Below are 26,505 nucleotides of genomic sequence, written 5' to 3' on the forward strand. Positions count from 1 at the left end.
CCATAGAGATGGGGACTCGCTAAATTGCCCAGGTTGGTCTTGAATTCCTGGCCTTGGCAATCCTCTCACTTCAGCCTTCCAAAAAGTGCTTAGATTACAGACATGAGCTGCTGTGCCTAGCTTAGCTCTTTTTTTTTTTTTTTTTGATTCGGAGTCTTGCACTGTCACCCAGGCTGGAGTGCAGTGGCACAATCTCGGCTCACTGCAACCTCCCAAGTTCAAGCGATTCTCCTTGCCTCAGCCTCCCAAGTAGCTGGGATTACAGGCGCCCGCCACCATGCCCGGATAATTTTTTGTATTTTTAGTAGAGATAGGGTTTCACTATGTTGGCCGGGCTGATCTTGAACTCTTGACCTTGTGATCCACCCGCCTCGGCCTCCCAAAGTGCTGGGATTACAGGCATGAGCCACCATGCCCGGCCATCTAGATTAGTTCTTTACATTGAAAGTAACATCCAGGGTCACTGATATTCTGAGAAAATTAGAACCACCTTTGAGTTAAGACTTCTAGAAAGACACATACATTGTTATATTTTAATTGGAATCAGACATTTAATGGCATAAAAACATTGCATATATGGCTTTGCTGTTCTGAAAGTCATCAACTTAAAATCCAAATATGACACAAGCAGTTTTAAGACTTATTTTGGCCAGCCTCCCCAATCCCAAAGGAGATTTAAAAGTAATAATGTAAAAAAGTTAAGGTCAAGGTGTTTTAAAATCACATCTCAGCTAATGACTAACCCTTTGTTTCCTGGGGACTTCTGCTCTACTGTGAAAACTGCTGAGCTTAACCCGCTGTTGAACAACTGGTTAGTTATTAGTTCCCTGGGTGATTGTCCCTGAAGTTAAGCCATGCTCTGGGGACACATGAGGCACTTTAATTGGGGTAGTTACTTTTTCCAGGTTGGGTACAATGTTTGGCTCTCAAAAGCAAGGTAAACAGTTTACAGTCAAAAGGAATGCTCTGTGATTTTGTGCCTTTGGGATCAAGGGTTGAGATCTTAGAGTATTCTCATAAACATCTGTACCGGGTGCTCAAAGATGTTTGAAGGTTGTCACGCAAGCAGTTCAACTTCTGCATTTTCTGTGGATATGGGCACAGTGATCCACTCAGATTTTTCTCCTAGTGTCCTGAATGACAGCTCATCTACAAGGAGTGAAACTCCAGATATGTGACAAGCAGCATGGGACAGATGCTGACAATCAGAACAGATGCTGGATGTAAACAACTGGTAAGGCTGCACTGGTGCATGCTGGCAGAATCACCTGCTCTGCATCCAGGGAGCAAATGCGTCTGCAAGCCCAGCATGACACTAGCATACCTCCCTGTGCAAATCCCCTCCCCTAATCAGTCTCATCCAAATCTTCTCCTGCAGTAGCAGCTTCTAAAGCCGCAAGGGCCTCCGCCACCGCTGCATCCTCGTCCACAATCTCCCCATCCCCATCCCCATCTCCATCGGAGCCATGGGTATCCTCCTGCCTGTTTCCTGAGTCAGCCACAGGCATGGCATGAGCAGGACCCTTCTCATTAAAGCAGATGCTTAGAACTTCCGTTTCCACATCCTCATTCAATGAATCCCAGCTTCTCCTCACAGAGAAGGGCATATTCAAACCATGCTCCCCCACGGTGGGCTGAATTCCCTCTAGGGATTCATCCTCAGTATGGTTCTTGAAGACACAGTCCTTTTCATTATGATCAATGTTGTCTCCAGCTGGGCCCCAATGCTGAGGGTAATCTGGGGCTGGTATCTGGAAGACATGGTCTTGTACTTCCAAGGCAAAACTTTCTGCCTCAGAAGCAGCTCTGGAATCTCCATTTCTCATGACTTGGGTCCCTTCTGAGGCCAGCAGCACACAGTCCTGTCTCCTGGTGCCCCCTCCTTCCAGGAAGGGTTGAGTTGGGGGAACAGTATTTGCAGTACTGGCCCAGGAGCCCCTGTCATCCTGGGCAGGGCTGGAATTCCCAGTGGGCTGTGGAGTGGCAGCAGGGCCAATGCCATTGACCCCGCAGGCATGGCGTTCCCCTCCAGTGTCTCCCTGTGGGAGCGGCCCTCGGTGAGGACAGCAGGGCTCCCATGGATCAGCTGTCCTGCTGCTGCTCTCAGTCTTCTTTGAGCCCTGCCTCTGAGGGTCATTTTTCTGCACCAAGACTTCACTGCTCCATTTGCCTTTTAATTTGTCAGTGTCGTCTTCATCTAGCTTGCAGCTGTTGACTTCATTGACGTAGCCAGGAGAGGGCACTTGAACTGGATCAAAGAGATAGCTGCAGGGAGGAGAATGAAAACCAGTCAGGTCTGCTCCATCATTAATGCTTTTTACCACAGGCCCTGCTTCTTTCTACGATTCCTGCTAATTTAATTTCTGTGATTACTTTTCAGCCTAGATAAGTGTGTCTAAATCAAATAGATATAGTTCGTATAAAAATGTTTGGTGGCTCACGCCTGTAATCTCAGCAATTTGGGTGGCCAAGGCGGCTGGACCACTTGAGGTCAGGAGTTCGAGACCAGCCTGACCGACATGGTGAAACCCCATCTTTGCTAAAAATACAAAAATTAGCTGGGTGTGGTGGTGGGCACCTGTAATCCCAGCTACTCGGGAGGCTGAGGTACGAGAATCACCTGAACCTGGGAGGCGGAGGCTGTAGTAAGCTGAGATCATGCCCCTGCACTCCAGCCTGGATGACAGAGCGAGACAGTCTTGAAAAAGAAAAACAAGGTTCTGCCAGAAATACATCTTAAGAAGAGAGCAAAAAGGAGGAAGGAGGGGTAAGAGGTAAAGTAAAATACACGGTGATTCATAGAATTTTAAAATAAAAAAACAAATGTCCACTAATAGGGCCATAAGGAGTACATCCTCTCAGTGGAATATTATGCAGTCATTAACATGATAAATATGAAGTCTGTAGTCACAGGAATGATACTTATAATACATATTTTTTGAATAAAGCCAAACATCACATTATGATTACAGTGGAATAAAGCTTATTTATATGTGGGTCTAGAATAGAACTACGATTAAAAAAAGACAGTATATTTGTTAAGAAAGCAAGATCATCAGTTACTTTTTTTCCCTTTGTCTTAGTTAGAAGCTTATGTTCCTGTTACAATTTTCTGAAATGCGATGTGGACAAAATTAAAAGCACATATGTGATTGGAGTGATTTATTTTCAGCGATGCCATTTCAGGCATCCCAGGCATCCTCAGAAACCCAGACCAAATTCAGCCTCAGAAAATGATGGTGTTCCCAACATGCTTTGAGAAGTGAGCAAAAAAAGTTAAAAAAATCTAGGGCACATGTTCTTTTAAATGATATTATAACAGTCCCAAACTCTTAATGTGTTGGCAATGTTGATCATGCCCCAAGCTGGATAAATGCACTGAATACATGCATGGTCTTTAAAAGTGACCCCATGCTCATCACAAATTCCTCCACCTAGAAGTAGTATTTCTGCAGCTTTACCTTTGTATTATTTTACAGCACCTGCACCCCATCTGGATTGTTTTCTGTTACCACCTGGAAAAGAAAGCGTAAAAGGTAGAGAACACAGTGAGTGATATATTAGTGGGAATTAAGTTTGCCTTTTTTTTCCCCTAGAGACTCAAAATGTATTAATGGAGTCACACATTTTGGCAAAAGGGTAACTTCCACATGGGTCAGAGAGGGTGCTGGTTACCAGGAACACCCCATTTCCATCACCGCTTCAGAGTTCCCAGACGTTCACTGACACTTGCCTCTGTGTCAGACCTTTCTCCCAACCCTGGAGTTACGTGTTTCATCCCCATTTTGCAGATGAGGAGAAGGTGGTGGAAGGATGCTAGACAGAGAAGGGACTTCTGCTTTTCTAATCTGTTACCTTCTACAGAGGACACAGGAGCCTCACCAGGGCACAGCCCACTGCACGCAGCAGCAGGAGGGGAAGGAGATTCTGACCGACTCCTCAAGGGGTAAAGGATGCCAGAATAAGCTGGCGGATCTATTGTGTCCCATGATTCAGGCCCTGAGCAGCGTGAGAGCCTGAGTCATGGCACAAGCTTCAGCCACACTAAATTGATTCTGTGTTGCTTTTCCCACCGCTGGGCCAATCTCAGCTATGATTCGTAGACCTGTTCTTTTGCAGCTCAAAGACATGCCCCCTTGGGCTTCCTGGAAGAAGGTGGACTCATTTCCCATCTGCCCACTGTTCCCTGACCCCTCCCCAAGCTGGGCTTTTCCCCATCATTTCCTTTGGAACAAAATCTTCTCTTCATATAAGACTGACCATGTTGGCCTCTTCCTTCCTCAGAACATCCTAAAAGTGAGTATGGAAGCATCTCTTAGATATTATTCATTTCTAATATCTACAGCCTTTACAGTCTTACTCTGTCACCCAGGCTGGAGTGCAGTGGTGCAATCTCGGCTCACTGCAACCTCCGCCTCCCAGGTTCAAGTGATTCTGCTGCCTCAGTCTCCCAAGTAGCTGGGTTTACAGGCAGGTGCCACCACGCCTGGCTAATCTTTGTATTTTTAGTAGAGACAGGGTTTTGCCATGTTGGCCATGCTGGTCTCAAACTCCTGACCTCAAGTGATCTGCCTGCCTTGGCCTCCCAAAGGTCTGGGATTATAGGCCTGAGCCACTGTGCCGGGCCTACAGCCTTTAAAAAGACAAGCCAAGCCAAACCAATCTGCATCCCCAGTCCCCATGTCTCCATGAAGCACATGTACCAGAAAGAGAGATCGTTCATTGCTGGCTGTGTCTCTGTCTCCCATGTTGTCCCTCCTTCCTTCTTTCAGTCATAGATGAATTTCCAGGGATGCTGCTTCATAAGCTTTTGTCCACAGTGAACATGACTGGTGCTTTTTAAGAAGTATAGATTGGTTGCTCAGTTAAAAGGGACTAGATTTACATTAAAAAAATAAAATCCACAAATAACTCCCTATGGTAAGCTGAAAAATGGCCCCCAAGTATATCCACATCCTAATCCCTGGAACCTGTAAATAATAGCTTATATGCCACCCCAGCCCCCACATTAAAGGTATTTGCAGATGTGATTAAGTGTAGGATTTTGAGATGGTACAATTTGCCTAGTTTATCTGGGTGGACTCTAAATACAATTAAATAAATGCTTATGAGAGGGAGGTGGAGGGACATTTGATTATAGACAGAAGAGGAAGAGGCAATGTGACCAAAAAGGCAGAGATCAGAGCAAGGAGATCACAAACCAAGAGCCCCCCAAGCTGGAAGAGGCAAGGAACAGATCCACCCCTGGAGCCTCTGGAAAGAGTGTGGCCCCGGTGACACCTTGATCCCTGATACCCCCCTCCCCCGGATCAAGCCCACTGATACCAACTTCAGACTTCTGGTCTCTAGAACTGGGAGAGAATAAGCTTCCATTGTTTTTGTTTTGTTTTGTTTGTTTTTTTGAGACAGAGTCTCACTCTGTTGCCCAGGCTGGAGTGCAATGGCACGATCTTGGCTCGCTGCAACCTCTGCCTCCTGGGTTCAAGTGATTCTCCTGCCTCAGCCTCCCGAGTAGCTGGGATTACAGGCGCCTGCCAACATGCCCAGCCAATTTTTATATTTTTAGTAGAGATGAGGTTTCACCATGTTGGCCAGGCTGGTCTCGAACTCCTGACCTCAGGTGATCCATCCACCTCGGCCTCTGAAAGTGCTGGGATTACAGGCATGAGCCACTGTGCCTGGCCGCTTCCATTGTTTTAAACCCCTAAGTTTGTAGTAATTTGCTGCAGCAGCACAGAAAACTAGTAACATCCCGAAACCACTTCATGCTTGAGGACCAAACCCCTTGTCTTCCGACTCTTCCTGGGAGGACTCATGGAATGTAGAAGAGTCCCTCGGGCCAGCCCTGCATCTCTTGCCATCCTTTCTTTCCTTACTGTGATTCAGTTTTCTTCCTAGCGTGTGTCACCACTGGACATTCTGTCATAGGTTTGTTTGTGACCCACCTTTTCCACCCTTCTTCAAGCCTAATCCTTAGCACTTAGGACAGCACCTGGTACAGAGCAAGCAGTCAATAAATGTGGAATGAATGAATGATTTAATGGCTATAGATTAAAAATGAGAGGACTATCAGTGAACCTGTTGTGTGTCTGCAACCAATCAAGACATTTCCAGTTTGTGCCAGCCATGTCGCCCAGGTGTTACCAGGGGGTGCTCAGGAGACAGAAAACCCTGCTACTGTGGGACTTTGGGTCTCAGTCACTTGGTCTGTAAATGGGGATGATAATATTCCTACTATATAGTGTTGGGGGTCATATGAGCAAACATTCATAATAAACATAGACCAGGGGTGTCTGTCTTACCCACCCCTGTTTGGATACAGCATATTAAAACACCCCCCCTTCAAAAGAAAAAGATGGAGGTCTAGTATCCAAGAAAGATATAATCTAGTTGCCAGAACCTATGCATACAAACAAGAGTATCAACAATGTCAAGTAGGACTTGTTTCTGGAATAAGGGCTAAATGGTCTATTTCTATCAACTGTGACACCAGTTGAGATAGAAAACCCCAAGTACAACAACAGTCCCATAGACAGAAAAATCACTTTTGCTATGGAACTGTGTACATATGTGTAACACTGTACCTTTCAGAATACTCTTAAACTACCCCATTTCTAAAGCCCAGGATTTTGTCCCCAGCCTCTACTCCTCCTTTACTTTCCTTTTCTGCTGATAATTCATAGATGAGCTGGATAAATAGGACAGGCGAGAAGAAGCACGTGCACCTCCTCCCCTCCCCTCCCTCAACACCTCTCCTCTCCCCTCCCCTCCCTCAACACCTCTGATCTCCCCTCCCCTCCCTCAACACCTCCCCTCTCCCCTCCCCTCAATACCTCTCCCCTCTCCTCCCTCAACACCTCTCCTCTCCCCTCCCCTCCCTCAATACCTCTCCTCTACCCTCCCCTCCTGACCCTCCCCCTCCACAATTTGCTCTGAAATCCTGACCCTTTTCATGCCGTAATACTTTGTTTATCCTGGACTCTTTAAAAGCAAGCAAACCAACAAACAATGACAACTAGTCAGGAGGATAGGTAGTTAAAAAAAAAAAAAAGTCAAAGAAAAGGAGAAAGGAGCTTAGAAGTGTTTGAGAAACAAGGAAGGCAGACTGGATTGTAATAATGTAACTGAAGCAATCATAAAACATTACTCATTGAAAAATCTCAGGTCAACTTTATGATGGTGAATTCAAGAGATGTATAGTGGAAGGCGAAAGAAAGGAGGAAAGAAAAGAGGGAGGAAAGACGAAGGAAGGCAAGAAGGCAAGGAAAAGCAGGCAGGCACATCCAGAGTGACACCTTGCGCTCCCAGCTCCTCAGAGGCTGACCAAGATTGACCCTGGGGCACCCTCCATCCCTGCCTTCTGCTGCTATAGCCAAGACCACAAGAGCAGCCTGCACCGAATGAAGAGACTGCTGAGATTTAACAGCCACACTCGAAAACTGCCCCTTCCCTGCTTCTGAAGGAAATATACATCATTTGTGGCTTTTAGGCTCCCCTCCTTCCCCAGGAAAACCACAGGATCTATACTGTTCTTCCAAGCTGTGCAATTACAAAGGGTGTTGTGGCGGTTTTCCTCTTTCAGAATCAGGTTTCCAGTTTGGTTCCTCCCCCGCTTGCCTCCCATTAGGGCACACCACATGGGTTTTCTAGAGACCTGGTCCCATACCTGAGGGTCATGCTTCTGCACCTCTCCGGAGCTTGGCGGGGACTGCCTCTTCCTGGTTAGAGGTTCTGTCCTCTCTCATCTCGCCCTGAGTTTTCCTTCCCCAGCAACATTCCTTCTCTAGATTAGAAGGACAGGCTGTAATGTCCAAGGCTGTGTGACTGCTGACGAAAAGGGTGGGGACTAATGTACTCACACCCAACCCCTGCATGCCTGTGTCTACAATTATTCTTCCTTATATGATGTGTCATATCAAATTTAATTCATTTTTTGTTTCATAGGTCACTCCCACTTCTACATCTTGCATTTAGCAAGGACTGCTCCTAAGCCCAGGGGCAACAAGGAAATACTCCGCGTCTAGCATGTGATACACAGCAATGAAAAAAATATGTTCTTTTGACGTAAGATTGGGTTCAAAATGAGCAGTCTATCAGCTTTCTTCCTTGCCTCCCTTTCGGCAACAGCTAGCTTAAAGGTAAGAATTCAGTTGTTGGGTACCATTTATTATGAAGCAAAATCAAAATTTGCTTCCTCTTTGGAGTATAAAGAAGCAACAGGCAAAAAAGGGCAAATCCTTCACAACCACGGCTTAGTTTACACAGGGGAAAAACACCATTAGGATGGCTGTGTCCACCTATTGCTGCTGCCGCCTGCTCCTGCAGCCCTGTGTTCGGGGCTGACTCTGTGTTGTGTTTAAACAAGGCCAGGCTATCATGAGGTCAGGAGATTGAGACCATCCTGGCTAATATGGTGAAACCCCCGTCTCCACTAAAAATACAAAAAAATTAGCCGGGCGCGGTGGCGGGCGCCTGTAGTCCCAGCTACTCTGGAAGCTGAGGCAGGAGAATGGCGTGAACCTGGGAGGCGGAGCTTGCAGTGAGCCGAGATCGCGCCACTGCACTCTAGCCTGGGCGACGGAGCGAGACTCTGTCTCAAAAAAAAAAAAAAAAATAAAAATAAAAAAAGGCCATGCTAACGCCATGTCAGTCATTGGTGAAGCCTCCTTGCTGGGAGGGTAGCAATGGAGGTGGGGGAAGGGCGAAATCCAGGGAAGCCCAGGAGTTTTCCAACCAGGCAGAGAAATTAACTGAGTATTCATTAGGAAGTCAAGGGCATATAGGAAAAGACTCAACCCATCTGGAAAGAGCTGCCTTTAAATAGTGATTGCTTTGAAGAACATTTTAAAAGGACATTTTAAAAGGACACAGGAATCCACTTGTAGAAGTTTTACTGGCCAAATGTGGAACAACTGGAGTATTAGAATAATTACTAATCTACAGCATTTGTAGCCAATTGAATAAAACGAGGACTTATGAGTCCACACTAAGATACATAAAGGGAACACTCTACCTTACAAGTAGGAAACCCCAGCTAACAAACATACGAGAAATACTGGAACTAGAAAAATCACCATTTGATAGCCATCATCATAATAATTGATGTCAGTAAGAAGTATCAATGGATGGTAGGACTAGTGGGTGAAATTTTGAGGAGGACAGGATATTTAGTCTTAAAGTAGCTCATATGATTAAGGACAAAATAGTATCCTTACATTGGAGAAACCTGGCATATAGTGCTATAATGAGACTAATCAATGGCATGTGGCTCCTGATAGGATGCACTGAGAACTTAGCCTCACTTCTGTGATTTCCTGACAAAAGAGCATACTCTGAGTTGAAACACGAGGGATATTCTGCAAAGCAACTGGCCTGCACTCTTAAAATGATGCAATGTTATGAAAAAGCAAAGAAAGAAGGATGCTTCCAAATTCAAGGAGATTTAAGAGACATGACAACCAATGCACTGCATGTCCTTCTTGCTAAAAGGTCGTTATTGACATAATTGGTAAAATCTGAAAAAGGTCTGTAGATTAAGTAACGGTATTAAACTGATGTGAATTACCTGCTTTTGAACATTGTACTGGGTTTATATAAGAGAATGCTTTTGGGGAAGGGCAGAACAAGATGGCCAGCTAGAAGCCTCCACTGATGTTCACTTCATTGCCCCACAGGAACACCAAATTTAACAACTATCATCTACACAAACAAGCACCTTTATAAGAACCCCAAATCAGGTACACAATCAGTGTACCTGGTTTTAACTTCATGTTGCTGAAAGAGGCACTAAAGAGGGTAGGAAAGACAATCTTGAACTGCCGATGCCCATTCCTTGGCAGTGGCTGCATGTCGTGGAGAGAGCATCTGTGTGTTTGGGGGAGGGAGAGTACAGTGATTTGGGGATGTTGCATTTGAACTTAATGCTGCCCTATCAGAGCAGAAAGCAAAACCAGGCTGAAATCAGCTAAGCCACGACCCCCCAGCCTACCCACACACAGAGGGAGCATTTGCACCAGATCTAGCCAGAGGGAAATTATATATTCCAGTTGTTGGAACTTGAGTTTTGGCAAGCCTCACCACCATGGACTAAAGTGCTCTGCAATCCTAATAAACTTGAAGGGTAGTCTAGGCCATGAGAACTGTGTTTCCTAGGCAAGACATCAGTGCTGTGCTGGGGCCAGAGCCAGTGGACCTGGGGGGCACCTGATCTACTGAGACACCAGAGTGGCTAAGAGAGAACCTGTGTCACGTGTCCCAAAAACCCAGGCAGCACAGCTCACAGCAATGAAAGCGACCGCTTCCTTGTGCTTGAGGAAAAGAGAGGGAAGATTAAAGAGGACTTTGTCTTACACCATAGGATACCAGCTCAGCCACATTAGCATAGGGCACCAGGCAGTCATGAGGCCCCCATTCCAGGCCCCAGCTCCTAGATGACATTTATAGACACACCCTGGGCCAGAAGGGACCGCACTTCTTTGAAAGGCCCAAGTCCTGGCAAGACCCATCACCTGCTGAGTAGAGAGCACTTGGGCCCTGAATAACCAGCAGGAACACCCAGGTAGTACGCTGTGGGCCTTGGGTGAGACTCTGAGATGTGCAGGCTTCAGGTGAGAACCAGCACATTCCTAGCTGTGGTGGCTATGGGGAGAGACTACTTCTACTTGAGAAAAGCAGAGGGAAGAGTAAAGTAGACTTTGTCTTGCACTTTAGGTACCAGCTCAGCCACAGTGGGGTAGAGCACCAAGTGAGCTCTTGGAGTCCCTAATTCAAGGCCTTGGCTCTTGGATGGCTTTTCTGGATTTGCACTTGACCACAGGCGAGTCCACTGCCCTGAAGGATATGTCCTAGGCCTGGCAGAACATACTGCAAACTCTCTGAGGAGCCCTTGGGCCTTAAGTGAACATCGGCAGTAGCCTGGCAATACTCTCTGTGGGTCTGTGGTAGTAATGGTGATAGGGAGAGGATCCTTTGCCTGGGAAAAGGGGAGGGAAGAATGGAAATGGCCTTGTCTTATGGTTTGAGTGACAGCTCAGCCCCAGTAGGATAGAGCACCAGGAAGATCTCTAAGGATTTTGACTTCAGTCCCTAGCTCCCACCTAGGGCCTGGGGTATCTTGTCGCCCTGAAGGGAAGGACACAAGCCTGGCTGGCTTTGCCATCTGTTGATTGTAGAGCCTTAGGGCCTTGAGCAAACATAGGAGCTAGCTAGATAGTGGTTACACAGAGGGCCTTGGGTAAGATCCAGTGCTGTGCTGGCTTCAGGTCTGACCCAGCACAGTCCTAGTGATCATGGCCACAAGGGTCCTTGTGTCACCCTACCCCCAGCTTCAGGTGGCTCAGCACAGAGAGAGAAACTTTTGGTTGGGGAACAAGAGTCTCTGCCATATGTTAGGTCACAAAACAAGTCTTAAAACATTCAAAAAAAGAGAAATGATATCAAGCATCTTCTCTGACCACAATGGAGTAAAACTAGAAATCAATACCAAGAGGAATTTTGGAAACTAAATGAACACATGGAAATTCAACAATAAGCTGTTAAATAAACACTGGGTCAATGAAGAGATTCAGAAGGAAACTGAAAAAAATTATTGAAACAAATGATCATGGAAACACAAGAGACCAAAACCTATGGGATCCAATAAAAGCAGTAGTTAGAGGGAAGTTTATCCCTATACATGCCTACATAAACAAAGAAAAACTTGGAATAAATAACCTAAAATGCACTTTAAAGAATTAGAGAAGCAACAGTAAACCAAACCCAGAATTAGTAGAAGAAAAGAAATAATAAAGATCACAGCAGAAATGAAGTTGAAACGAAGAAAACAATACAAAAGATCGACAAAAGATTGGTTTTTTTGAAAAGATAACAAAACTAGCAAACCTTTAGCCAGACTAAGAAAAAAGAGAGAAGATCCAAATAAATAAAATCAGATGAAAAGGAAGACATTACGACTGACACTGCAGAAATTCAATGAATCATTAGTGGCTACTATGAACAATTATATGCCAATAAATTGGAAAATCTAGAAGACAGGGATAAATTCCTAGACACCTACCACCTATCAAGATTGAAGACGAAGAAACCCAAAATTTCAACTGGCCAATAACAAGATCAAAGTTGTAATAAAGTCTCCCAGCAAAGAAAAACTTGGGACCTGATGGCTTCACTGCTGAATTCTACCAAATATTTAAAGAACTAATACCAATCCTACTCAAAGTCTTCTGAAAAATAGAGGAGGAGGGAATATTTTCAAACTCATTCTATGAGGCTAGTTTTACCCTGATACCAAAACCAGACAAAGACACATCAAAAAAAGAAAACTACAGGCCAATATCCCTGATGAGTGTCAATGCAAAAATCCTAAATAAAATACTGCAAACCAAATTCAACAACACATTAAAAAGATCATTCATTATGACCAAGTTGACCAAGTGGGATTTATCCCAGGGATGGAAGGATGGTTCAACATATGCAAATCAATGTGATACATCATATCAACAGAATGAAGAACAAAAACCATATGATCATTTCAACTGATGCTGAAAAGGCATTTGATAAAGTTCAACACCCCTTCATAAAAACCCTAAAAACACTGGGTATAGTAGGGAACATACCTCAACATAATAAAAGCCATATATGACAGACCCATAGCTGGTATCATACTGAATGGGGAAAAACTGAAAGCCTTTTCTCTAAATCTAGAACATGATAAGGATGCCCACTTTCATCACAGTTATCCAACATAGTACTAGAAGTCCTAGCTAGAGCAATCAGACAACATAAAGAAATAAGGAGCATGCAAACTGGAAAGGAAGAAGTCAAATTACCTTTGTCTGCCGATGATACAACCTTATATTTGGGAAAATCTAAAGACTCCACTGAAGAACTATTAGAACTGATAAGTAAAGTCACAGGATACAAAATCAACATACAAAAATCTGTAGCACTTCTATATGCCAAGAGCGAACAATCCAAAAAAGAAATCAAGAAAGAAAGTACATTTCTAATAGATACAAATAAAATTAAATACCTAGGAATTAACCAAAAAAGTGAAAGATCTCTACAATGAAGACAATGAAATGTTAGTGAAAGAAATTGAAAAGGACACAAAAATTAGAAAGATATTCTATGATCATGGATTGGAAGAATCAATATTGTTAAAATGTTCATACTACCCAATGCAATCTTTAGATCCCATGCAATCTCTGTCAACATTTCTTCACAGAAATAGAAAAAAACATCCTAAAATGTATGTGGAACCACAAAAGACCCAGACTAGCCAAAGCCATCCTGAGTGAAAAAAACAAAATGGAGGAATCACATTACCTGACTTTAAATTACACGACAGAGATATAGTAATCAATATAGCATGGCTTTGGCATAAAAACATAGACACATGGACCAATAGAAGAGAGAACTCAGAAACAATACACTTATAGTGATCTCATTTTCAACAAAGGTACCAAGAACATACACTGGGGAAAGGACAGTTTCCTCAGTAAATGATGCTGGGAAAACTAGATATTCATATGCAGAAGAATGAAACTGGATCCCTCTCTCTTGCCATATATAAAAATCAAATCAAAATGGATTAAAAATGTACATCTAAGACCTCACACTATGAAACTACTACAAGAAGACAAGGGAAAATTTCCAGGACATTGGACTGATTAAAGATTTATTGAGTAACATCCAAGAAACAAAGGCAACCCAAGCAACAATGGGCAACAAACATCACATCAAGTTAAAAAGCTTCTGCACAGCAAAGAAAACAATCAATGGAGTGAAGAGACAACCCTCAGAATGGGAGAGAACATTTGCAAACTATCCATCTGACAAGAGATTAATAACCAAAATATGTAAGGAGCTTAACTCTACAGGAAAAAAAAATCTAAGAATCCAATTAAAAATAGGCAAAAGATCTGAATAGATATTTCTCAAAAGAAGACATACAAATGGCAAACAGTATAGGAAAAGGTGCTCAACATCAATGATCATCAGAGAAATGCAAATCAAAACTACAATGAGATACCATTTCCACCCTGTTGGAATGGCTTTTATCCAAAAGATGGGCAACAACAAATGCTGGTGAGAATGTGGAGAAAAGAGAACCCTCATACACTGTTGGTGGGAATGTAAATTAGTACAACCACTGTGGAGAATAGTTTTGAGGTTTCTCAGAAACTAAAAACAGAGCTACCGTATGATCCAGCAATCCCACCGCTGAGTATATACCCATGAGAAAGGAAATCACTGTATTGAAGAGATACCTGCGCTCCCATGTTTATTGCAGCACTATTGACAACAGCCAAGATTTGGAAGCAACAGAAGAATGAATAAAGAAAATGTGGTATGGAGTTCTCACAATGGAGAACTATTCAGCCATGAAAAAGAATGAGCTCCTCTCCTTTGCAACGATATGGATAGAACAGGAGGTTGTTATGTTAAGTTAAATAAGCCAGGTATAGAACGACAAATTTCTCATGTTCTCACTTATTTGTGGGAGCCAAAAATTAAAACAATTGAACTTCAGGAGGTAGAGATTAGATAGATGGTTACCAGAAGCTGGTAAGGGTAGTTGGGGGTGGGGGTGAAAGAGAAGTGGGGATGGCTAATGGGTGCAAAACAAAAGTTAGAAAGAAAGAATAAGGCCTAGTATTTGATAGCTTAACAGGTGACTACAGTCAATAATTAATTGTACATTTAAAAATAATTAAAGAATATCACTTGTTTATAACACAAAGGATAAATGCTTGAGGCAACGTGTATCCCATTTACCTGGATATGATTATTATGCATTGCAAGCCTGTATCGAAATATTTCATGTACCCCATAAATATATATACCTACTATGTACCCACAAAATTAAAAATAATTAAAAAATTTAAAATAAAAATGAAGTAAAATCTGCTTGAAAAATAAAAATTTCATTTCACTTTTAACATTGGCTTTAATGTGAAATGGGTTGGAATTATTCAAGAGACCAACCTAAAAAAAGAACTGTGTGAACCTGAACAAGTAGTATATGAAAGGAAAAGCCACCCGGGAGGTGGAGGTTGCAGTGAGCCAAGATCGTGCCACTGCACTCCAGCCTGGATGATAGAGTGAGATCTGTCTCAAAAAAAAAAAAAAAAAAGGATAATAGTCTCTATAAATTAGACCATGGAGAGAGATCTTGGAAGGCAGCTCATCAAAATTCTACCAACCTACACATCATCCTGTGTATGTACTGAAGACCATATATAGTCCCAGGATGAGAACTCTAGAGGCAAATAAAGGGTATGGTTCCTGTCCTCAGGCTGTTGCTGCATCTTAGACGGGGGACTCATACTCCAGAGCTTTGGTGCTTGTCGGCTGTCTGCCTTCCCTACTACACATGAGCTCCTCACAGGCAATGCTTAATCCAACCAGCATCTAGCTTGCATGGGGCACTTCATTATTATTCAAAGGGAGGAATGGCTGGTGAATAACAGGTGGGAATGAAGGCATGATGGGTATGAGATACGATAAATTATTCTAATAGAGGGTCTATACCCTTTTCCACAATCAAATCTCATACTACCCAGTGGTCCAAACTATAAGCCAGAGGCAGGAGCTCAGAGAGATGGGAGAGACTGTGGTTCCCCCTTCCCAGCTTGGGAAACAGCAAAACCTCTATTATGCAATTCCAAGGGTCAAGGACGTCCTACTCCAAGGGTTCTATTCACCAAACTTTTAAAGTGGCTGCTGGGAGGTGGTTTGTGTTTATAGACGTTGGAGTGTTTGGAAGGGAGGAGATACAATAGAATGGAACATGTAAATTTCCAACAATTTGCTCATGTTTAGAAAACACAGCTTGAGATTTCACGTAACCGGTCAGAAGGCGAAGCAGACAAATTCATGGTTATGAGAAGGAACTGTTTCACTCTGTTTAACCCAATTATTTCCTTACATTATTGGGCTACAGAACTTTTTTTCTCATAACAAACTTATTAACAACCAACAGATCTCATGTTTTGTAGAATACTTCTGAAAAATCTACTATAAAAATGACAGTCCTAATCATCACTGGAGTTTTACTCCTCAAACTAATTAAGCTATATGGCGTTTGGGTGAACTTAGCCTGGCAAAGTCTGTGCCCAGGTATAAGAAATCCACCTCCTCGGGGCCGGGCACAGTGACTCACGCCTGTAACCCCAGCACTTTGGGAGGCCGAAGCAGGCAGATCACCTGAGGTCAGGAGTTCAAGACCAGCCTGGCCAACATGGTGAAACCCCATCTCTACTAAAAATACAAAAAATTAGCTGGGCGTGGTGGTGGGTGCTTGTAATCCCAGGCTACTCGAGAGGCTGAGGCAGGAGAATCGCTTGAACCCGGGAGGCGGAGGTTGCAGTGAGCCGAGATCTTGCCATTGCACTCCAGCCTGGGCAACAAGAGCAAAACTCCATCTCAAAATAAAATAAAATAAAAATAAAGAAATTCACCTCTTACCTCCTAGCCATAATGCCATCACCAATGGCATGGGTGTGGTGAAGTTGTTTAATCTCTCCTTTTTTTTTTTTTTTTTTTTGAGACAGGGTCTCACTCGGTCACCCAGGCTGGAGCACAGTACACAGTGGCATCATCTCGGCTCACTGCAACCTCTGCCTCCCAGGCTCAAGCAATCCTCCCACCTCAGCCTCCTGAGTAGCTGCAACTACAGGCACATGCCACCATGTCCGGCTATTTTTTTTTTTTGGTAGAGATGGGATTTTGTCTTGTTGCCCAGGCTGTGATCTCTTGAGTCCTGTTTCTTTATCTGCAAAACGAGTTTGTGAATCAAAGCTCTCTTTCAAATTTAACAATCTAAACAATAAAGTGGGAAAAAAGGGGAACTTCCACTCATTGACTTGATTTTCTTGTTATCACATCGAATCCTGAGAATTATGCTGAAGGCATGCTTCAATACATCCGTGCTGCATGTGGGGCACCACACCCAGTCGTTTGTGAACTAGCTCTTCACAATACCGCCCTCTGGGCCCTACGTCCACACCCACCCCAGGCCATGATCTTGACTGAATGATAAAAGGCCAAGTTCTCTGTCTTATTCCCTCAGCTCTGCAGCTCTTTTGGAAATGCCTCTTCAGCCTCTGTCAGGAGGAACTGTGAGATGGGGACAGAATGTAACAGCAAAGTCCCTGAGAGGGATGAGGGTCTCAGACCAGGGAAACTCCTGATGGAGAAAGTGATCTCCTTCTCCACTGGGAATGGGCTGAGAGAGGTGTGTGCTGCCAGGCAGGAGGGCACAGTGGTTTTCAGAGCACTGGTGGCAACCCTGGGCCTCCTGGTGTTCCTGCATTTTAAAGAAAACTATGTAAAAAAATAAGTTCCCAGGAGCCAAAGAAATCAGCCTCTGAGGGTAGAATGTCTGGGTTGAAATTGGTGTTTCTCAGTGACAGGTGTCCCTGAACCCTCTGGAATCATACCACTAGAAGGGCTGCCTCTCTAGCCTTTACCAAGGCTGGCCTTGCCGGCCCTGTGCACCTGAGAGGTGCTTCCACTGTAGGAATGCTGAGGAACAGGCCAGGGCCTGGTCCTAGGACTTTCTTGTAGCTGGGTTCACAGGATCTTTGATATCCATGTTGAATGTGGAAACACATTCAATGTGGTTTTGTTGTTGTTGTTGTTATTACAACATAGTGATGATGTCACTCCTTTTTTCCCTCCCGTAGTCTTTAGGATAGCATATCACAGTCACTTTCATAGATTGAAAAACATCTCATGTGGCCCTTTCCTCTATTCAGGATCTGATACTATTTTTCCCCCATCTAGTAATTAACCTGCTATCCTTAAGACAGGTGTGTGACGAATGCTCACAGCTGTGTGCAACATCACTGACTTCAGAATGGCTCCACTGGGTCTTGATATGCACCAGGCACTGTGCTAGGTTCTGGGGATATGACGGCACCCGGGTGCTCCCTGGGAGAGCGTATAGTCGTGTGTGTGTGTGTGTGTGTGTGAGAGAGAGAGAGAGAAAGAGAGAGAGAGAGATTGATTCTGGTAAAGCCGGATGGCATTTAGATGAACATTCAGGAAGATTGATCACACCACACCAGCAGTTCAGCAGAGTGGTTAAGCGAGTGACTTATGATCAGAGTAGTCAGCAATTCCACCTCCACCGCTTACTGGCTTTGTGACTTCTAGGCAAGTTTCTTCCCCTCTGTAAGTTTCAGTGGCCTAATCTGCAACACGCGAACAATGATAGTTACAGTTTATGAGGATTATTTTGAACATTAAGATAAGGATGCAAAGCGCTTGCTATAATGTCTGGCATACAGCCAGTACTTAATCACAATAAGCAGTTAGCCACTGAGTATTTTCTATGTGCCAAGGACTGTTTTGGGGACTTTCATCTTTCATATATTAACTCATTTCAACTTTAAAACAACTCTTTAAGGTGGGAACCAGTATTTTATAGACAACTAAATGGGAGGTTATATAACTTGCTTGCCCAAGGTTATAAAAGTTGAAAGTAGGATAGTAAAGGTATTATTAATGTTATTGTTTTTATTATTATAATATTTCTGGCATCCATCCTAGTAAGTTTACTTTATTTTATTTTATTTTTTTGAGTCCGCTGGATTATGCAAGAAGCACTTTGTGCTCCAATAGCTTTTGCAAGAGAGAACTGGATTCTCTACATTCGGGCTGAATTTTATAGGTGCAGTTGCATCAATTCACCAGCAGATGGCAGGATATAGCGGTTATTTTACTCATATCAAGAGAAGGACTTGGTACAATTGAAAGGCCTCAGGATCAGGCGCGGTGGCTCACACCTGTAATCCCAGCACTTTGGGAGGCCAAGGCGGGCGGATCACTTGAGGTCAGGAGTTCTAGAGCAGCCTGGCCAACATGGTGGAACCCTATCTCTACTAAAAATACAAATATTAGCTGGGTGTGGTGGTACACCTGTAGTCCAACTACTTGGGAGGCTGAGGCAGGAGAATCACTTGAACCCAGGAGGCAGAGGTTGCAGTGAGCCAAGATTGTGCCATTGCACTCCAGCCTGGCCAACGGAACAAGGTTCTGTCTCAAAAAATAAAATAAAATAAAAAGCCTCAGAAACAAGAATTATGGGCTGGGCATGGTGGCTCGTGCCTATAATCCCAGGACTTTGGGAGGCCGAGGTGGGTGGGTCACTTGAGGTTGGGAGTTCGAGACCAGCCTGGCCAACATGGTGAAACCTTGTCTCTTCTGAAAATACAAAAATTAGCCAGGTGTGGTGACGTGCGCCTGTAATCCTAGCTACTCAGGAAGCTGAGGTGGGAGAATTACTTGAACCCGGGAGGTGGAGGTGGCAGTGAGCAAGATCAGGCCACTGCACTCCAGCTTGGGTGATGGAGTAAGACTGTGTCTCAAAAAGCAAAAAAAAAAAAACAAAAGAACAAAAAAAGAACAAAAGTTAGGGCCCAAGTAGTGTAGGTGCTTTGCTATGCGGCAAGGTTCGGAGTAGGTGATGTGGTATTTTAGATGGTTACTCTATTAGTCAGGGTTCTCCAGAGGGACAGAACTAATAGGATAGACATATATGTAAAGGGGAGTTAATGTTAAGTGTTAACTCACACGATCACAAGGTCCCACAATAGCCCATCTGCAAGCTGAGAAGCAAGGAGAGCCAGTCCAAGTCCCAAAACTGAAGAACATGGAGTCCGATGTTTGAGGGCAGGAAGCATCCAGCACAGGAGAAGGATGTAGGCTGGGAGGCTAGGCTAGTCTCACCTTTTCACGTTTTTCTGCCTGCTTTATATTCACTGGCAGCTGATTAGATGGTGCCCACCCAGATTAAGGGTGGGTCTGCCTTCCCCAGCCCACTGACTCAAATGTTAATCTCCTTTGGGAGCACCCTCACACACACACCCAGGACCAATACTTTGCATCCTTCAATCCCATCAAGTTGACACTCAATATTAACCATCACAGTTACTGTCATCTTTAAGCCTGATGAGACCAGGGCTTCCTCTAGCACTGGCTGGACATGGGGCTTATTCTGGTCTGGCCAAGCAACGGTGGGGTCAAAAGGCTCCCGAAATTCTGCAGAGGCCTCTTCACACAATCACTGCACATCAGAACTCCATCTGGGTTGGTCTCTGCCCACTGTACATTTGGACAATAACTGTGGAAGAGCCTGGGGGAGGAAGGTGTCCATGGAGTCCAGGGGGTCCAGTTCCTTCCCCCAGGTTAGACCCGGTGCTGCTCCTCCTCTGTGGCTGACCTTGCACTCCTCCCAGATCCAGAGGCTGCCTGTGGTGTGAGCCAATCTCAGAGCTCCCCCTTCTACATGAGGGTACATAGCCATGAGCTGGGAGGGAAAGGTAAGCCACAAAATAAATATGGCCCCATGCGAAGGTTTTGGGGGGAGAAGCCCATTATTTGTTATCTAAAATTAACTCAGAATATCATGGGTGAAAAGGCAACATTTGCGTGAATGACTAGAATGAAATGGAAGGCACGCAGAGATGTCAAGTTCTGCCAGGAGCTTGTGGTCATCCTCTCCACACTCCCCAGCCTCCCAGATCCTCCTGTACCCTCGTGGGGACAGTTTAAGGAAAAAGTTTGAGAAGCTATGTTCCTATTCTCTGGACTGTAAATTCCTGGAAGTAGGCTCCTGTTTGGAGCAGACAAGATGTAGTTCATTAATGAATAAAGACTAGAGTGTGAGTGTGTGTGTATGTGTGTGTGTGTACGTGTGTGTGTGTGTGTACGGGGTGGAATCCTGTAGACAGATAGGAGCACAGGGCACTGGGTCGTGAGGAATCCATCTGGCTCTGAGTGGGGCCTGACAGCCTGTGTTTCTAACAAGCTCAGCATCAATCATTACTAAAGGATCTGCTGAAAAATCTCAGACACCGGGCTGGGCACAGTGGCTCACACCTTTAATCCCAGCACTTTGGTAGGCTGAGGCAGGTGGATCACCTGAGGTCAGGAGTTCGAGACCAGCCTGGCCGACCTGGTGAAACCCCATCTCTACTAAAAATACAAAAATTAGCTGGGCATGGTGGCAGACACCTGTAATCTCAGCTACTTGGGAGGCTGAGGCAGGAGAATCACCTGAATCCAAGAGGCGGAGGTTGCAGTGAGCCAAGATCACGCCACTGCACTGCAGCCTGGGCAGTAAGAGCGAGACTCTGTCTCAAAAAAAAAAAAAAAAAAAAGTCAGACACTCCTGGCATCAGTGCCTGGTCACTTTCATTTTTATGGCTGCATTACCAGAAGTACTGGTCAGGGTCCTATGAGGATCACATGACTTAAACATGTGACAGTGCTGGCAATGGGTGTCTTGCAAATACTAGGTGCTTAGGAAATGTTGGCCATTTGCATGTTCATGGCAATTGTCTGTGAGAATATTCATGTTTCTTTCTTTCTTTTTTTTTTTTTTGAGACAGAGTCTCACTCTTGTCACCCAGGCTGGAGTGCAGTGGTGCCATCTTGGCTCAGTGCAACCTCTGCCTCCCGGGTCCAAGTGATTCTCCTGCCTCAGCTTCCTGAATAGCTGGGATTACAGGTGCCTGCCACCATGCCCGGCTAATTTTTTGTATTTTTAGTAGAGACAGGGTTTCACTGTGTTGGCCAGACTGGTCTTGACCTCCTGATCTCAGGTGATCCACCCGTACCAGCCTCCCAAAGCACTGGGATTACAGAGGTGAGCCACGGTCCCTGGCTGAAAATATTCTTTAACCATTGGGTGCTAGTTCCATTTAGATACTGTGTAGAAATGGGCAGTGTTTTGACCAAATCTTCCCTGGAACCACATGGGAACTGGGGTGTGTCTCCATGACAGGGAATGTCTCTGATTTTGCTAAGTAGCCGTATCTGGGAGATGGCAGACATCTGGAAGAAACTTGAAGCATTTGGACAAAATTAAGTTCTAAAAATGCTGAGGAAGTTTTAGAGGCGGCCATGTGGAGAGGAATTTATATAATATAGTCTGGTAAGGCTACAAATAGATTTTAAAGGAAGCACAGCTCAGGGCCACCTGCTTGGAATAAACTAGTTCAGGGTAATTCCCAGAATCTTACAGTACCTGCTGTGGACTGAATTGTGTCTTCCCCCAAATTCACATATTGAAACCCCAACTCATTGTGAGTGTAATTAGAGATAGGGCTTTCTGGAGGTGATTAAGGTTAAATGAGGTCATCAGGGTGGGGTCCTAACATAAGAGGATTGGTGGCCTTATGAGAAGAGGAGAGAGAGCACTCCCCCTGAGCAACCTCGGGAAGATTAGAAAAGGCTTGTGAGCCAAAGTGAATGGCGCTGGTGGGTCCAGAGCACACCGAGGAGAGGCCACGTGAGGACACAGTGAGAAGGCGGCATCTGAAAGCTGGAAAGAGCTCTCCCAGGAATCGAATTTGCTGACTCCTTGATCTTGGACCTCCCGGCCTCCAGGACTCTGAGAAAATAAATTTCTTTTGTTTAAGCCACCCAGTCTAGAGTATTTTGTTATGGTAGACTTAGCAGAGTGATATAGGGCTGTGATTTGAAAGAATCTTAGAAGTTATCCCACCCAACTATTTTATTTTATAAATGTGCTTCCAGACTCAAGACTGGAAGCAAGCACTGGTCGGAAGACAAGAACAAACCTACAATTTGTCCCCTACTTGTAGATGAACCTACGTGTGCAGAGTTGGAACCCAATATTCCTTTAAAGTACAGTAAAAATAGGCTTTGCACTTGGAAAGACTGAGCATGGTTTAGAGGCCTTAAACACCCCCCTACTAAGGGTAAGACACTCTGCTAATTGCTAAGACACTAAGAGGTAGAAGATCTCTGCTGTTTGTTAATTGACTCACCAACCATTCAGGCAACAGATATTTCCTGAGCACCTATTATGTGCCAAGTACCGAACTTGATTCCGGGGATGTAGAAAGAGTTTACTGTCCAGGAGAGGAGACAGGTATATAGATACGTGACTAATATAGTGTCATAAGTACTAGATTCAAATATGTCATATAATATGCTATATAGGACAAGGAGCTACAGAGTAACTGTAGGAAGATTAGAAAAGGCTTGTGGGCAAAGGTGGGCAGACAGTGGTTCTGGTAGATTTCCAGAGCACATTCCAGGAGAACAAGGTGCACTCCCACTGCCCTGTCCTCAAACAGCATCATCTCTTTCGTATCTGGATTACTGACTGCAACATCATCTTACTATCACCTATACCTACTAGTGTCTCTGGCTAATATATTTGCCACAAAGCAGTCATGATCCTTTTAGGCCATGAATCTGGATCATTTTCACTTCCCCTGCCTAAAACTTTTCAGAGGTCTCTCATGCTGTCAGGATATTTAGTAGCATGCAATAATGAAGATGATTAAAATATCAAATGTACATAGTCCTTCTTATGTACCTGGTGTTCATCGATATGCTTTACGTATACACTTGGTTCTCATTATTTGTGGATTCTGTATTTGTGAATTCACTGACTTACTAACGTTAATTTGTAACCCCCAAATCAATACTCATGGTGCTTCTGTGGCTGTTCCTGGGCATGTGCAGAGTGGCAAAACATTTTGAGTCATTAGATGCTTATGTTTCTAGCTGAGCTCAAACAAGATGACACTGTGTCATACTGTAAATGGGTATCTTCTCATGGCCCCATTGTTTGCATTTTGTGCTTTTTGTTGGTGATGTCACTGTTAAAAATGGCCCCAGGCATAGTGCTGACACGTTGTCTAGTGGTCCTAGGTGCAAGAATGCTGTGATGTGCCTTACAGAGAAAATGCGTGTGTTAGATAAGCTTTGTTCAGAAATGAGTCATAGTGCTGTTAGCCCTGAGCTCAGTGTTAATGAATTAACAATACATATGCAAATAAAGTGCTTTGACAACTGAAACACACATAAAACAAAGTTATATATTGATCGGTTGATGAAAATATTGTGACCAGAGGCTTGTAGGAACCTAACCCCATATTTCCCTTGAGAGCAATGGTGCAGTATTCACTAACTCCTTGTTTGAAGTGACTTTCTATAACGTAACTACAGTGAATTATGACTGTTGACTGCAGTAACTCACTTAAAATTAATAAGAAACATATACAATAATAGATGAAGTCTTTTCTATTGCATGCACAGCTTTCTGGTGCATTGTCCCCCCTTTCTTTCCCTGGCCACACTGGCCTTCTTTCAAGTCTTTAAAATTTATGTTTTGTTCCTGATCTCAAGGATCTTGTCAAAGACTATTTCCTTTGCCTTCTCACCCCACTCCATCTAAACCAGCCATTTTAAAACCCTGCTTTCCACCTCATATCACCTTTCACTTTACATTCTTAGCACTACTTACAGTTTTATTTAATTGATTTTTTGACGTCTTTCCTGCCTTCTCAACTATTCAACTCATGAGGGTGGAGCCTGCGAGTTGCCTGCAAGTCTTAACTCTGCTTGTTTGCTCTTAGGCAGAGGAGGATGAGCACATGAGGAGGATTGGGAAGAATGCTCAGGGAGGGAGGAGGGAATTGGGCTTTATTATCAAGAAGCAGGAGAGGAGAGAGTCTTCCATCAAAGGGTGTCATGTGCCTCAGAGATAAGGAAAGGATGGAACAGTGCACCTGAATTTCGTATCAAGGAGGCTGTTGGTGGGAAATGCAGGAAGGTTGTAGAGCAGTGGAGATGCATGCTGGGGTGCAGCAGGTTGAGGAATGCATGGGGCATATGAAAAGGAGGAGAGAGAACTCTTATGGAGCTTGGTTGAGATGGAAATGATGAAGGGAATAGTTACAGTGGACAAGGATATAGGATTATAGGATGGTTTTGTAGCAGGTGAAAGATAAATACCTTTTATAAGCCAAGGAGGAAAAAGATAGTTGAAAGAAATTGAGAACAGTAGAAAGAATGGGGGAAAATCTAGGATCAAGTCAAGATCACTAGTGAAGAAATACACCTTAGAAAGATGTAGAGATATACACTTTTCCCCTGGAGCCTAGAGGGAAAGAGGCAAGGGTGATTTTAAGTGGAGACAGTTCTAGATGCAGGGTGGGAAGCTGGAGGACTGTAAGCTGTGAGTTTCTTGATGTAGGGGGCAAGGTGTCTGCTGTAAGGGCTAGATGTGAAAGCTCAAAGTGACAAGGTTTGGAATGGTGTGTGGTGGAGGGGAAGAGCAACCACTGAAAGGCAGCTGAGCAGTGCTGAGGGTTGGCCTCAGCTGGCCACCAAAAATCTGAGTGATGCCAATGCATGTAGTTCTGGCATTCTTTCCCTCTCCCAGCAGTGCCCAGCAATCCAGGTAAAGGCCCATAGCATGTGGGTTACTACCCTGGTCCCAGGTTGAGGTATAAGGCAACAGGGCTTGGGTCTTGAGAGTGCTGGCAAGCGTGGCTGAAGCAATGGACCTGGAGCCTGCACTAAATGATTAGGGCTGTGTGGCCAAGAGGTTGGCTAAGGAAGAAGAAAGAATCCTGCATGGTGAGGATCCTAATGAGGTTAGGAGGAACAAAGACAAGACCGGTGACCTGGCATCCTTGAGCATGAGGAATTTGGAGCCGTAAGAGATGGTGGCATTGACACATTAGTGTCTACAATGAAGGACATGGTCCAGGATGCGGCCATGGAATGTGAAATGTAGTGGAAGTGAGGATGACTAGAGTGGAGAAAGTCAGAAAGGCTTTGGGCCTATGGTATTGAATGATCTGGAGCCGCTGGGAAGTCCCCAGATGATGGCAACAAGTAGGGAAAAGGACAGAATAGGCCGATGACATGAACCTTAAAGGAAGATAAGGTTTGCAGATAGGAGGCAGCTTGACCATCTAGAATTTGCAAAGGGAACAAGAATAATGCATGTACCACTTTCAGGAGACACAGAGTGAGGGGACCAGGCTGGTTCCACTGGAGTAAAATACATAGAAGATTATATTGCAAGTTCGGCCAAAGATGGAAATGGTAAAGGGCTTGGGAAGGAGACTCAGAGAGAAATAAAGAGAAGGAAGGTCTGTATTCACAGTACCTGGGTCCTAAACAGGAGAGTATACTGGAATAATCTTGAGGGCTAGTCATTATCCCAGAGCCTCTGATTTAGTGGGTCTGGGATGGGGCATGAGAAACTGAATTTCTAACAAGTTCCCAGGTGAGGCTGATGCCGTAGGTCCTGGGACCACACGCTGAGAGCCACTATTCTGAGGCATGGACATTACGAGAGAAGCTTGAAATTGCCTGGGGACGGGGGGATAGATTAACCGGCAATCTTTTCAGTGTGGAGACTTGGTTGAACCATGCATTATCACACTCATTTTAGAATTGTACTCCAAAAAACAAACATAAAAAGGAAACAGCAATTCTACTCAAACCTGAGTGAGCCAGAAAGAAAGAGACTTTGGGGACTTCTGTCTACTGGCTTTAAGGTTTTAGGTAATAAAAACTGTAGCAGAAGACCAAATGATAGAAAATGTAAAGTGAAGAGAATAGATTTTCTCACCAAAGCATGGAAAGATAAAATAAAATAGCTTACCTGTTGTGGATATTGTCTGTTAGGTTTCTCTAGAAGTTTAACTTCTCTTCCTG

General features: G+C 44.2%; 1 protein-coding gene across 3 annotated transcripts; it reads right to left on the reverse strand.

Moving 5' to 3' along the window:
• Positions 1-242: 242 nt before the first annotated feature.
• On the reverse strand, positions 243-26,505 carry CUNH4orf19 (chromosome unknown C4orf19 homolog). 3 transcript variants are annotated; one of them, XM_032135530.2, is made up of 3 exons: positions 26,453-26,505; positions 3,462-3,515; positions 243-2,265 (listed from the first exon to the last, which is right to left on the reverse strand). In XM_032135530.2, exons 2-3 carry the CDS (start codon positions 3,491-3,493, stop codon positions 1,347-1,349), a joined length of 951 nt encoding a protein of 316 aa, XP_031991421.1. In that variant the 5' UTR covers positions 3,494-3,515; positions 26,453-26,505; the 3' UTR covers positions 243-1,346. The 3 variants fall into 3 exon arrangements, with proteins under 3 accessions (XP_031991421.1, XP_058286143.1, XP_058286142.1); XM_058430160.1 differs by lacking the exon at positions 26,453-26,505 and adding an exon at positions 7,667-7,704; XM_058430159.1 differs by lacking the exon at positions 26,453-26,505 and adding an exon at positions 4,704-4,731.

This window comes from Hylobates moloch, unplaced genomic scaffold, assembly GCF_009828535.3.
Source record: "Hylobates moloch isolate HMO894 unplaced genomic scaffold, HMol_V3 SCAFFOLD_17, whole genome shotgun sequence".
Lineage (NCBI taxonomy): Eukaryota > Metazoa > Chordata > Mammalia > Primates > Hylobatidae > Hylobates > Hylobates moloch.

What these genes read in the sequence shown, in the direction of transcription:
- CUNH4orf19 (XM_032135530.2), bottom strand. Translation starts at nt 3,493, where the DNA reads ATGGGGTGCAGGTGCTGTAAAATAATACAAAG. An exon ending in TGCTGTAAAATAATACAAAG is followed by an intron (nt 2,266 to 3,461) that starts GTAAAGCTGCAG and finishes TCCTCCCTGCAG; the next exon opens with CTATCTCTTTGATCCAGTTC.